This window comes from Coffea arabica, chromosome 10c, assembly GCF_036785885.1.
Source record: "Coffea arabica cultivar ET-39 chromosome 10c, Coffea Arabica ET-39 HiFi, whole genome shotgun sequence".
Taxonomy (NCBI): Eukaryota; Viridiplantae; Streptophyta; class Magnoliopsida; order Gentianales; family Rubiaceae; genus Coffea; species Coffea arabica.
Window position 1 is genome coordinate 7,173 of NC_092329.1, and position 13,885 is coordinate 21,057.

The 13,885-nt window shown below is 40.1% G+C and overlaps 1 protein-coding gene across 1 annotated transcript; it reads left to right on the top strand.

The window, feature by feature from the left end:
- Positions 1 to 2,922: 2,922 nt before the first annotated feature.
- Positions 2,923 to 8,622, top strand: LOC113714702 (uncharacterized). Its single transcript, XM_072068442.1, has 2 exons — positions 2,923 to 3,459; positions 7,078 to 8,622. The coding sequence occupies exon 2, from the start codon at positions 7,078 to 7,080 to the stop codon at positions 8,578 to 8,580; it is 1,503 nt and encodes a 500-aa protein (XP_071924543.1). The 5' UTR covers positions 2,923 to 3,459; the 3' UTR covers positions 8,581 to 8,622.
- Positions 8,623 to 13,885: the final 5,263 nt, after the last annotated feature.

Sequence of the window (13,885 nt, forward strand, 5' to 3'; positions counted from 1 at the left end):
CCCAATCAAAACCCTTCAAAGCCTCTAAATCAAAATAAACCTAATGAAAACACCTATTTCACTAAACCATTCACTCAACATATCACCCTAACTAGATTCCAAGAATTACTTCCTTATAATGCACTCACAAATCTCACTCAAAGATTGTTTCCTTCCAAATGCTTTTGGCAACCAGATGATTCTACAAAAAATTTAGATTATTATAAATTGATCCTTACGGATACTCAATCCATTGAAATTTATCCCATTCCAGATAAAGAGAAACCACAAATAATCAGCCATTCAAAATGCATCATTTGAAAGGTTTGTTCACCAAGTGAATGGACTTCTTTATATTCAAATATGTCTTTCTCAGTAAGATTCATTCCAAATGGATTTACATATCAAGATTACAAAATGGCTTGGTATCATGCTTTCTTATTTAGGTGATTCAATGACTTAGGGTTCTTTACATTCAAAGAAAGTTGCAATAGAGAATTTGCAATTTGGTTTCATCACTGGTGGAATTGGTTTGGTTCTCAAAAAGAAATTCTACCTGCTAGAGCATTAATGGGATTTCAGACATATCTCAAAAAAGCCAAAGGAAAAGAATATTCAAGACCAATCCTGTTTCATATGGAATTTAAAGTTCCATGGATATTTTGCTGGAGTTCTAAGATTCAGCAGGAATTAGAAAAATCACTTCCAATATCATTAGTTCGAGAATTCAAGATTAAATGGTGGGCAAGATTCAATCGAGATTTATGTGATCAAGAAAATGTGTTGAAATTCCTCGAAACAAGAGAGAAACTCAAATGGTCAATTCATCCAGCCGTAAAAGTCAATATTCCAACTACTCCTCAGAAAAAGGAATCAGCATCAACCTCAACAACAAAAGCAATAGCTAATGAATTTTTATTCAAAAAGATGATGCAGAATCCCGAGATATTCAAAGAATATATGAGTTATCTTCAAAATCAAGCAACAGGACAAGAACAAAAGACAGATGAGTCATCAAGCTCTACGTCAGATACAACTTTTGATCCTTTTGGAGGGCCATGTGCTCAAGACCCGAATATCTTTTAAAAAGATGTCAGCCACATTTCAAAGAAGATAAGATCACAATCTCAAAAGAACCAATCAAAAAGGAGATAAGGTGTCGGCAATCAAATGCAAATGAAATTCAAATCAAGTGTCGGCAATCAAATGCAAATGAAATTCAACTTTGTAACCTCTATAAATAGATTGCAAAACAAGTAAAAGGTATCGAGTTTTGAATAGTAGGTTCTAGCATTGAAATTTTCGAGTGTTCCTTCTCATTCCTTCTCTTTCTTGTACTCTCAATTCCAATCCCTGTACTATTTCACTTCAATCAAAAGCTCCAAGAAGTTTGAATTCATTAAAGCTTCCGTTTTTCATAGACTACTCTGATTATTGTAAGTTTTATTACTTTCAATTTATATCTGGCTCTTACTTTCAATTGACTTATTCTATTACTTTATGTTTAATTATTGATTCTATTACTGGGTCGGTTCTGGTATCAAAGCCTGCCTTACTGTTATTTTGAACTAATTCCAATTATTTAACTTGGTAAATTATGCATTCATGTTAGATCATATTTAAGTCAGTTTATCTTAATATTGGTAAAATTTTGAAGCTTAGTAAGACGGTTGGCAAGTCTAGGATAGGATGTTCCACGCAAAGACTCTTTTTTTTTTTTTTTTTATAAAAACTACGATTTTATTAGAATCAAGAAAATCAAAATATACAGGCTTCAGTGAGAAATAGCTCGAGTACGAATCGCAGGAATCTGCGACCTATCTAAACCTAAGGCCCCCCTTGCCACCCTTGACAACTCAGACTGTGTCGTATACAAAATAGTACCCTCAGAATGTGCCCCAACCTTGGCTAAGGCATCCGCCACTTGATTCATTTCCCGATAACAATGCCCCACCGTCCACTCCAACCCTTGGACAGCCCGTAACGATTCCAGATCCGACCGAACTGACCACGGACACCTGACTTGTCTTACCAGGAGGTTGACTAACACAAGAGAATCCACCTCCACCCGAATCCGCGAGAAACCCCGAAGACGGCATTGTTGCACCCCAAACACCAAAGCCTTTATCTCCGCTTGCAGACATGTAAGTTCCCCAAACGGAACAGAAAAGCCAAACAACAAAGCACCAGACGAGTCCCTAAGCACACCAGCCCCGCCACTAACGCCCGGGTTGCCTAGCGAGCACCCATCCGTATTTAACTTGAAGGCTCCCTGGACTGGAAATTCCCAACAAACCACTCTATGGGTGTAGACACCAAATTTTGAATAATTTTATGTAGCATCTATTTCATGATTTTCATTTTAGATTGCTTGCATTTTAGTTCATTATTGTGTGTTTTGCACTATTAGTTGTTATGATATTTTAGTTTTATTCATGTTCGCCCTTTTAGTTGACCTATTTCATTTGCTATTTATTCTTATTTACTTTTAGTTTTAGTTTTTAGTTTTAGCTTTTAAGTTTAAGATTAGCATAGAGTTTTTAGAAAAAGAAAAGGAAAACATCAAAAATATGTTTTAGTCATTTTGTTTTTATTCAATGCTTTCTTGAAAGAAAAATGAAAATGAAAAATCATAAAAAAAGGAGAAAAGAGAAAATTAAAGAAAAAGAGGAAAAAGAAGAAAAAAATAGGCTTTAGTTGGATTGGAAAAATGAAAAAAAAGAAAAAGAAAATGATGAAAAATGAAAAATTGAAAAATTAATTAAAAAATGGCCTTTTTTTTTGTTTAGTTTTTTGTTTAAAATTATTTTTTGTTTTGTTATTATTATTATTACCTGGTTTGTGTAATTTTTTTATTATTATTATTATTATTTATATTTTATTTTATCATTTCTGTAATTATCAAGTTGTTTAAAAAAAAAAAAAAAATTATCGCAGCATGCACGCTGCAATTTTTTGCAGCGTGCAAAGGACAGCCTCAACAGCCATTGAATGGCTGGATATGAAGGCGAGAGGTAAGCCTTCATCCTCACCATTGAGGTGAGGGTTTAGGAGATTGGGAAGTGGATATAAAATGGATAAGAAGGTTCAGCCGTAAGGGGTTTTGGGGGAGAGAAAGGAACGGCTGAAAATCTGGGGAGAGAAGGGAGTGAACGGCAGAACTGAGAGCAAGAGGGAAAAGGGGCAGAGCTAGGAAAAAAGAGGGAGGACAATCGAGAGAGAGAGCTAGTGGGGAGAGAGTGGAACGGCTAAGGAAAACTGAGAAGAGAGAGACAAAGGTTGTCGGCTGTAGACTAAAGGGAAAAATCAGAAACAAGCAAAAGAAATGAGAGGAAAACAGGCTGAGAAATCAGAGAGGCTGATGGGCGGCTGATTAGGAAGAAAGAGTAGAGCATACAGAGAGAGAGAGAAGACAACTGCATCATCATCGCTCCTCCATCGAGTGTTTGCTGAATCGTTCAAGTTCTTTCTTCGTTTCAGGTATCGATTTCTTCTTTTAAAGGTCAAAGTTTTTTCCTTTAGTTATTTGTTTGCATTTCTGTGTCCTTGTTGATTCTGGTCTGGCTTCAATATGACTAAGGTTTCTTGTTTTTGGGTTTGGTAAAATCTGAAGTTTGGGTGGGGGGTTGATATTTCACATATGGGTGTTTTGGCCGAGAGAAAATGGTTAAAGTTTCCAACTTTGGTTGGTGGTTCGTCTTAGGTTGAGTTTTGGGTTGCAAGACTAGATTTTTCTTGTAAGTTAGTGTCATAGATTCTCATTTTAAGTATTGCTGCTGTCCATGTGAGGAACAAGAACCAAATCAGAAAATGGAGTGCTTCTTCGGCAAGTTGAATTTCTGACTTTTAATTCGTTGATTTCCCTTTTCGTTCTGTGAGTTTGTAAGCTGTTTTTGGGTAGTTATAGGTATAAAATGCATGTTTTGTATGTTTGGGGGCTGAAACACTTGAATTAAGATCAAATGCTTGCTGAAAATGATCATTTCAGGTTGCTGAACCACCTTTGCACACATATTTTTCCAGAATTTTTTGCATGGCTTCAGTCTGGTTTTTGTTCATCTGGATTGGGGTGGGTGTATAGTTACTTGCGTAGTTTAAAGCTGTGATGTTGGGGTTGAAGGGTATCTAATCAAAGTCGTGTGTTTGAATTGGAAATTTGAGTTAGGAAACAAAAAAAAAAATGCAGCAGGCTTCACTTTTGGCTGCTGAATTTTTCGAGTGTTTGAATTACTTAGTTTGCTGGTTATTTGAAATATTTTGAGAGGTGTTTAACGTGGTTTTGAGTGAAGTTGATTTGAAGTTTTAAATGAACTTGGTTTTGCCGAAAGTTTACATGCAAGGATAGAAAGTCATGGCTGAAAATTGCAGAAGCCAAATCCGCAAGTCTGTTGAAAGGTTCAAGCAGTTTGCATGTTTTTCCATGCTCATGGTTCATTGTACCATGGCATTTATGTGTGTTTTGAAGTAATGATTTTGTTAGGTGAAAGGTTTGGTTAAAGATGAGGTGCTAAAGTCCAAAGTTTGTGTTTGAAAATGCAGCAAATTAGTACAGAAGCCTAAGCTGCCACAATTTTTCTGTGATGTTTTCTTCTCTGTGTTTGATTTGTTGAGTTTTCCTGCTTAACCTGCATGCCTAATCTTATGTTTGAATGGAAGAAAAGAAGGTTTGGTGTTGAGTTTGCATTCTTTGAATCACAGGAAACGTAAACTAGCTTGAATGTTGGCCAAGTAAAATAGATTTCCCTAAAAATTCTGAATGGTGGGTGAGTTGTCTTGAACCAATCTGAATCATGAGTTGGTTTCTCATTCCAGATTTCTCTTTGTTTTTTTTTTGTATGCATAAAAGGTGTTATCATTTGGCATGTTCCTCAAACCCCTTCCCCTTCACTTTAGGACTTGCATCTCATGCTAGTTAGGGTTCATTTGCGTGAAAATCCCCTTCCGATAAGGGAAACGAGCGAGTGTGGCTTCAAATAGCCTTAGCACGCTAGTTTTTCCTTCTAGTCAAAGGGAAAATTAAAATCATAAAACTAGAGGTCATCCCCGTACCCGACTTGATGCATCCCTCTAAGTTCATACATTTTCATTTTCTCATTATTCTCCTCATTAAATTTTTTAATCCATATGCCATATTCACACACCTATTCACTTCTTTATTTTTCACCTCACACATTGCACCTATCTTTTTACTTATATATATTTACTATTTTTGTTCACTTGCACACGAGCACTTATATTTTCATTCATTTGCACACAAACACTTTCAAATTGCACACATGCCCTTCTCTACACTTTGCACACTTACACTCTTATTTGAGTCCTCATTTGCATCATTCACGATTTTCTATGAGGTCTTTCTTATTGGCCTTCACAATTCATGTGAATGGGACCACAAGCCTCATAAGAGACATTTCTTAGATTTAGGATTGCATTTCTCATTCATTAGTCTTTGTCCAAATTGCAAATACATACTTTGGGTAGAAAAATTTAGGAAAATAAGGGTTAAATCACGCAACTAGCCTTGGTTAGGTCGAAGGGGTGCCTTGGATTTTTATCCTTGCCTTCCCCTTCGTCAAATGTGACTCCCGAACCTTTTTCTTTGTTTGCGTGGACTAGGAGTCGTTCAAAAGGGTTTCTTACTTTTTTTTTCCTTAAAAAAATTCACTTTTTGGGTGACTTGGTACACCCTAACTCTATACCAAGTGGCGACTCCATTTTTCATATAAAAAACCCTTTTTGAACTATTTTTCTTGGGTCAAATCGTCGCATTTTCAAAAGTCCCATTTAGACCCATTTTTATTTTTATCAAAAAATTCACTTTTTCCAAACCAATAAAATCACAAAAACAATCATTTTATTTTTCCAAAAAAAAATGGGGCGCGACAGTTGGCGACTCCACTGGGGAATTCCTAAGTGGGTCCGAGCATTTTTTATTTAACCATTCTTTTTCCTTTTTCTACCCCTTTTATGAATTGCATTTGGATATTAGGGTTGCATTTTTTCATTTTTTGATTCGCTCACGTATCAAGCTCCCTCACTCACGTATGTATGATTGGATGTTTGAATGAATGTTTAATTGTTTATACCGCGCTTGTCATTGCACTTGGGGGGGTGTGTCACCCTTAGAGCCACGCATTGGTTCTCGATCCCTCCCCTCCAAAACGTGCACTATCATACGCGCATACGCTTTACTATTCATCCCCCTTTATTTTTCTTTTTAGTGGCTTGTCACGCCACTCCACCCTATTAGGATTAGGAGACCCACTTGGACGTGTGATCGTGACACGACGTGTGCGTAGCACGATCCAATGGGTCACTCACTCTTCCGCTTTAAACTTTGGGTTAATATCCTTAGTTTTTAGTCGAAGGTTGAGGTTTTTTATAGATTCACTCAAACATGCGGCCGTGACACGACGTGTGCGTAGCGGTGTTTGGGGAATCGCTCGAGCCACCGACAAAGGGCCATGGAATTGATGACCCTTGGCCCTAAGTCTGAAGGCTTGGGGACCTGAGCTTATCGAGTTAGATGCATTAGTGAACCCCAACCTCATGCATCCATATAGTTCACCTAGGGTAGAGTCTGCCTAACCCTATTAGGGACACCATTCACGAGGGGAGGGATCCCATCCTTTTCCTTATTTACTTTTCCTGTTTTTTATCATTTAATTGTCCAACGTGTTATGTGATTAAATGTGGAACTAACTTTCCTTGTTTCTTGTTTTTGCATTCACAACCCTAGCAAATAAGAGGTCTGGCATGACCTTCTTTTAAGAAGCCTACCCGTGTAGATAGGACATGGCACGTTTAAGAAGTTTTGTATATTTTTGTGCATAAATAATAATGTCATGTCATTTTGGGCCTACCCTGGCAAATCAAGGGTCCTTTAGGTCATATTGCATATTTTACTGCTTTAATAAATGGCATCATGCATAAGCCCTAGAAATGGAATGCCATATAGGGAATCCTATATTAGGGATAAGCCAACCTTTTTTCCCGTGGGTATTTAACCCTATTTTGGGAATTGCACGTTTAAATTCATGTTTAACTAGAGGGGTGGGACCCGTAGGTAAGGTATTTGACATCGATTTTCGTTCTTAGATGGGAAATCCTCGCCGCGTCCAACAGATGTTAGCAATACCAGTTGAGGTGCAAAAATGGCCCACATTGCTTTCGCCAAGCGAGATTAATCAAGTATCCACTCGATTGGGACCTATCGGGGATTTTAAAGACATTAAGTCCGATGGATATTTGGTAGAGGCTTTGGTGCACTTATGGGATCCCATTTGTTCTACTTTTAGGCTAGGGAAAGAAGAAATGACCATAACTATCGAGGAAATTGCTGGATTTCTCAATTTGCCGGTTCAGGGAACCGCCGTTATATTCCCATTAGCATCTGACAAAGTGGAGTTTTGTCGTTTTACCGGTATAAAGGAGTCAGTAATACAAGGGTTGGACCAGAATATAGAGGCAAAATTCTTGTTTGATCGATTCGCGTTAAGGGATGGTTTTGAAAGACATCGAGGGGATTTCTCGTTTACTTCTAAGGAAATATGGGATCGAAAGAGAGTTTGGGTGTATGGATTAGTCATGGCGGGAACTTATCTTTTTCCCAGGAAAGACAAAAAGATAGCCTTCAAGCTCACCAAAATCATGTATGACCTGTTTTTAGGAATCAATAATAAGCCCTGTTCTATCATTCCAACCATTCTAGCCGATATTTTCATAGCCTGCTCTACCTGTCAGAGAGGGGGAAAGTTCTTTTGTGGTTCGAATTTAATCTTACATGTATGGGGGATGGAGCACTTCATGAGACGACCGGCTATTCCCGAGAGTCTACCAATGTCCGGATATAACTGGGTAATCACACATCACAAAAGGATTGATAGCAGCAATTTGCCGTGTAATGCGTCCGATTTTGTGGATTTCTTGACGAATATGACCAGTCAAAATGTTAGATGGGTATTGGATTGGACCAATTGTACCAAACCTATTCTTCATACCAAGGCATCCGAATTTGTTCCTCTATGGGGTACTCAGGGTATCATGGCATACAATCCGAGGAGGTTTCTCCGACAATTAGGGCGAGTCCAAGATGTACCACCCGCAGTGGATCTGACTCCATTTGTCATCGTTTTCGACAAAGGGATATGTCCGAAGGAAATTCCAATGAAGACTCTTATTGATGAGGCCTGGGAAACATTATCCGATGACGAACGCGTCAAGTACGTTCCGGGACTCAAACAAAGGGGATTGACCACTCCGCAATATGAAGACTGGATAGGAAGGTCCACCATACAAGAAATGCAAGATGAGCCAGCCAAGGAGGTGGAAAGGTTAAAAGCCATTATTGAAGCAAGGGATAAGGAGATTCTGCAATTAAGTAAGTCCGTCGAAGCATACAAAGGGATGGCGGAGCAAAACAAGCAAATGTATGAGGGTGAGCGAGAAAAGCGTCAGGAGATGAAAAGAAAATGTGGGGAATTATATGATCAAGCCGAACGTGTCAAGTTGCCATATGCTAGGGAAACTAGGGATTCTATATTAGATAGACTCAAGAGCTTTGGTAATCTTGTACGGAATCGTCTTCATGACATGATGTAAATATTGGCAAGTTTATCAATGAAAGTGAATTTTCTTTTGCAATCATTTGGAATTATTGTCCAAGCAGGTTTGTATAACGGGTCCCACTTCGAAGGTGTTGCATCATGCTAGGCCTACCCTTGGCACAAAAAGGGTCCCCCCATAGGACATGCATCCGAATTGTTCGAATAGTTACTAACTCATGTCTTTTTCTTTTCCTCTTTTGAATAAATTGCAGAAATTCAATAACGATTGGTTTATTTAAAGCAGTCTTTTGCATTCTCAGGTAAAATTTCCAAAAATAGCTTTCCGGAAAAGCCCCATTATTACGCGATCCCGAAGTAAAGCTCAAAGGAATCGTGTAAACATGAATATTCAACCAGAATCATCCGATAAGACTACAGCGACTACACAGCCGGAAGTCACGAGTCCTGGAGTCCAGTTGGCCGAGTTACTTGCTAAGTTTGGGGAAATGGCCTCTGAAATGGCCACCCAAAAGAAATTAATAGATGAGCTTGTCAGTAGCGGGGTACAGCCGGAGCTTCCGCACGTAATACAACTGCAATCTGAACCCTTTGTTATTCCTACAGTTCAAACTACTGTTCCCATGCAAGGTCCACCCGAAGGGACTTTCACCTACCCCACCGTTCATCTGCCATACACTTACCCTCCTAATCCTTCATTTTTCCCTACTCATATGCAAGGCCCACAACCTCAAGTCACTGCAAATATACCACCTGAGACACAAGCTTTTTATTACCCCACCACTGAGCCTTATCTGCCAGACCATTTTATTCAAACCAAACCAGAGGTGGGAGGATCCTCTGCTCCCATTGATGTGAAGTTATTAAAGCGCCTGGACCGTTTCGATGAATTCATGAGGAAGAGTCAGGTGCTGAACAGGCAAGGAGTTTTGGATTACGATGAGCTGTGTCTCTTTCCGAATGTGCAACTGCCTGAGGGGTTCAAAACTCCTAAGTTTAACAAGTACGATGGGACGGGTAATCCCAAGACGCACCTCCGACTATTTGCAAACAAATTAGGAAAGCCTGTGGACGATGAAAACTTGCCTCTAAGGTTGTTCCCTGAAAGTCTGGAAGGGGACGCACTTGACTGGTATTCAAATCTGAAACCTGAAGACGTAAGAACCTGGATTGACTTGTCCAAGGCTTTCGTAAGGCAATATGAGTATAATTGTGAGTTGGCACCGACTAGAACCACCTTGGAAGGAACCAAAAGAAAACCCTCCGAAGATCACAAGACTTATGCCAAGAGGTGGAGGAAAATAGCTGCCAAGGTGGAGCCTCCGATGACCGAGGAAGAAATCATCCGTACTTTCATCAAGGCCCATGATCCTCCATATTTTGAAGAAATTTTCCGTATGACTGGATGTTCATTCGCGGCAATTGTAAATAAACTTGAAGAATTCGACGACTTTGTACGAGCCGGAAAAATTGTTAATGTATCTGCCCTGAAATCGCAAGTGGAAGCTTTGCAAGGGCGAGGAAGCAGTGAAAAGAAGCCACAATTCAAAAAGAAAGAAGGAGATACAACATTTGTTTGGAACCACAACCCTTCACCCCGACCCCGATACCAACACAACCCAACCTACCAGCAACCTTACCATTACTACTCAAACCCACACCCTGTATATACTACCAACATCCACCACCCTCGACCTCGCCCAAACTATACTAACCCACCTTCAGCCCCTTTTCAAATTTCTCAACCAAATCCACCCCAAAACCGACCTCGACCTCCATTTAACCCAAGATTTCCTCCTCCAAATAGACCTGCTTACAACTATCCTCAACCCACTGAACCCTACAACAGACCCCCAAGCCGTACTTTTACCAATTTAGGCAGGCCTTTAGACCAATTATATGACCAGTTAAGGGCCTCTGGAAAAATTGGTACAGTACCACCTCCTACCTACCCGTATGGCATGCCCGTTTGGTATAACCCGCAAGCTGTTTGCGCGTATCATTCGGGGGCACCTGGACATTCAACTTTGGATTGCAAGGCGCTTAAGCATAAAGTTCAGGATATGGTTGAGTCTGGAGAAATCGTGATCAGAAAAAGGGAGCCACAAGGGCCAAACGTAAATCAAAACCCCTTACCAGAGCATGTTGGGGTTATTATGGACGATGCGGAGTACGAGGAACAAATCAAGAAATTGGCAATAGAAGCTGAAGTGTTTGGGGTCACGGACCAACCGTTTGTCATAGAGTTGCCATTCGAAGAAGATAACAAGCCTTTTGTCTTAGATCTCACGCCAGCGGAGAATGAAGCTTTGAAACCAGTAGTCATCGAATTCCCGAAGCAGGAGCCCGTATTAAGTCTGCAACAAGTGCCGTGGAATTACGATGAGCCTAGCATACAGATCGGGGAAAATTCAACCGCAAAGAAGGAAGTGTCAGTAGTTACCAGATCGGGGAAGACTGTAAATCCATTTGAGACTACTACTCCAATTCAAACCAATAGTTCTGAGCCACCCATCAAACCAACAATCACCGAGAAAGAAGCCGTGGATTTCCTTAAACGACTCCAGAGAAGTGAATACAACATAGTGGAAAAGCTAAGCAAATCACCCGCCCAGATAACCATGTTGGACCTACTTTTCTCTTCGGACGTGCATAGGGATGCATTGATCGACGTATTAACAAGGGCTCAAATTCCGAGGGACATTTCTGTTGATAATTTTTCAAACGTGGTGGGGAGCGTATTATTCAACAAGCAAATTGCTTTTTCTGACGATGAATTGCCGACGGAGGGCATCGGACATAATAAGGCGTTGTACATAACAGTGAGGTGCAATGGAAAAATGCTGCCTAAGGTGTTAATCGATAATGGATCCGCACTGAATATCTGTCCTTGGAGTACCTTAGAGAAACTAGGGTTGCAAGACATCAAGCTGAGGCCTTCAGGGACTATCGTTAGAGGGTTTGATGGAGCGCAGAGGGAGCCAATAGGAGAGGCAGATTTAGTAATCGAGATGGGGCCGGCCCAATTTCAAATAACTTGCCAAGTCATGAACTTCCCGAGCATTTACAATATCTTACTTGGAAGGCCATGGATTCACAAGTCGGGGGCTGTGCCGTCTTCGTTGCATCAATTGCTCAAGTTCGTGGTAAATGACAAACTAATCACTATTTTTGCTGAAGAGGACTGCCTGGTGATCACCGATTCTGGAGTTAAAGAGGAGGGTAGTCAAAGTGTTACCATGTCCCCTCACAGCACATCCGATATAGTCTCCGTAAGTTGGATAACCACGGAGGAACAAACTCTCTCAAAGGCCAGTGTAATGATGGCCAGAGAAATGATTCGTGGAGGATATAAATTCGACAAGGGGTTGGGGCGTGAACTGCAAGGGATCCTGAAGCCAGTGAAGATAGTAGAAAAGAGGGATACCTTCGGTTTGGGTTTCAGACCAACCGCCAAGGATTTCAAGGAGATGAAGGAGCGTAAAAGAGCAGAAAAAGAGGGCCGGCAAAGGGTTTTCGATATTCCACCGCTACGGTATACTTTTCCCCGGCCAACCGAAATAATCACATCAGAGGGTAATTCAACTGAAGAAATCGAGGATAGTTTGTCCCAATTGTTCATTGGGGCAATATTTGAAGACAATTTCCCGAACGAGGCCGAATTTCCTGACATCCCTGAGGGGTCTATTTCTAATTGGACTGCCGAGTTCCTGCCTGTTCAGAAGGAGTTTCGGTAAACCTAGGGGGTTTGTCATTCATATGGATTTATGGAAAATTTTTCACATCTGTAAATAGTTAATGAAAACATCTTTTGCACTTGACCAAATTTGCACAATGGAGTTTTTGTTAAGTTTCATTTCGTTGCCGCTTATTTCCATTTGTTTAATTTTCAATCAAAGGTTTATGAAAATGCACAGTTTGTTCTTATCATGTTGTTTTGTTTATTCATTTGTCATATTGCTTGTTCATTTGTTTGTTGTATGTTTATTATGCTTATTATTCTACATTCGTTAATTCTTTCAGATGGCCAAAAATAAAAATATTTGACCCTTTGGATATTACTGTTCTGGAATTCAATAATGACAATTTCTATATCACTCACGACTTGGAGGAATCCGAGCTCCACAGCGAGAGTGATAATGAAGAGGTATTCGATTCTTTTGCAAAGGATTTTGAACAATATGAGGAAAAACCAAAACCGAACTTGGAAGAGACAGAAACAGTAAACATTGGCACTAAGGATGAAGTTAAGGAGGTGCAAATAAGTATTCATTTGAATGAAAGGCAGAGAAAGGAGATGATTGAATTTTTTACTATGTTCCAGGATGTCTTTGCATGGTCCTACGACGACATGACTGGTATTTCAACTGATGTGGTAGTGCACCGGTTACCCACAGACCCTACTTTTCCACCCGTAAAACAAAAACCCCGAAAATTCAAACCAGATATGAGCCTCAAAATAAAAGAGCAAATTGAAAAACAACTCAAAACCAACATTATCATTGTTTCCCATTACCCCATTTGGCTTTCTAATCCAGTTCCCGTTCCAAAAAAGAGTGGAGAGGTGCGAGTTTGTGTTGATTATAGAGACCTCAATAAAGCCAGTCCTAAAGATGATTTCCCTCTACCAAATATTCACATTCTCTTAGACAATACTGCCGGACATGAGATTGAAACCTTTTGCGATTGTTTTGCTGGCTACCACCAAATCTTGATGGCAGAAGAAGATAGGGAGAAAACTGCTTTCATTACCCCTTGGGGTACGTTTTGCTACCGAGTCATGCCTTTCGGTTTAAAGAATGCAGGGGCAACATATCAGAGGACCATGACAACCCTATTTCATGATATGATCCACCGGGAGATGGAAGTCTACGTGGATGATATTATAATCAAGTCTAAAAGGGCAGAGGACCACTTGGTTGATCTGAAGAAATTATTCGGGAGGTTGCGGAAGTACAATTTAAAGCTAAATCCTGCGAAATGCGCCTTCGGAGCACCTGCGGGTAAGCTGTTGGGATTCATTGTCAGCAAGAGGGGCATAGAGATAGATCCAGCAAAAATCAAAGCAATTCGAGATATGCCGGTGCCAAAAACTCAGAAGGACGTGAGGGGTTTCTTAGGAAAGATCAATTTTATTGGGAGGTTCATTGCCCAGCTCACTGCCACGTGCGAACCACTGTTCAAGTTGTTGAGAAAGAATGTGCCGCTATATTGGAGCGAAGAATGCCAACAAGCCTTTGACAAGATTAAAGATTATTTGTTGCATCCGCCAGTCTTGGTACCACCGAAGCCCGGTCGACCATTAATCATGTACCTATCTGTACTCGATGGAGCAGTAGGGT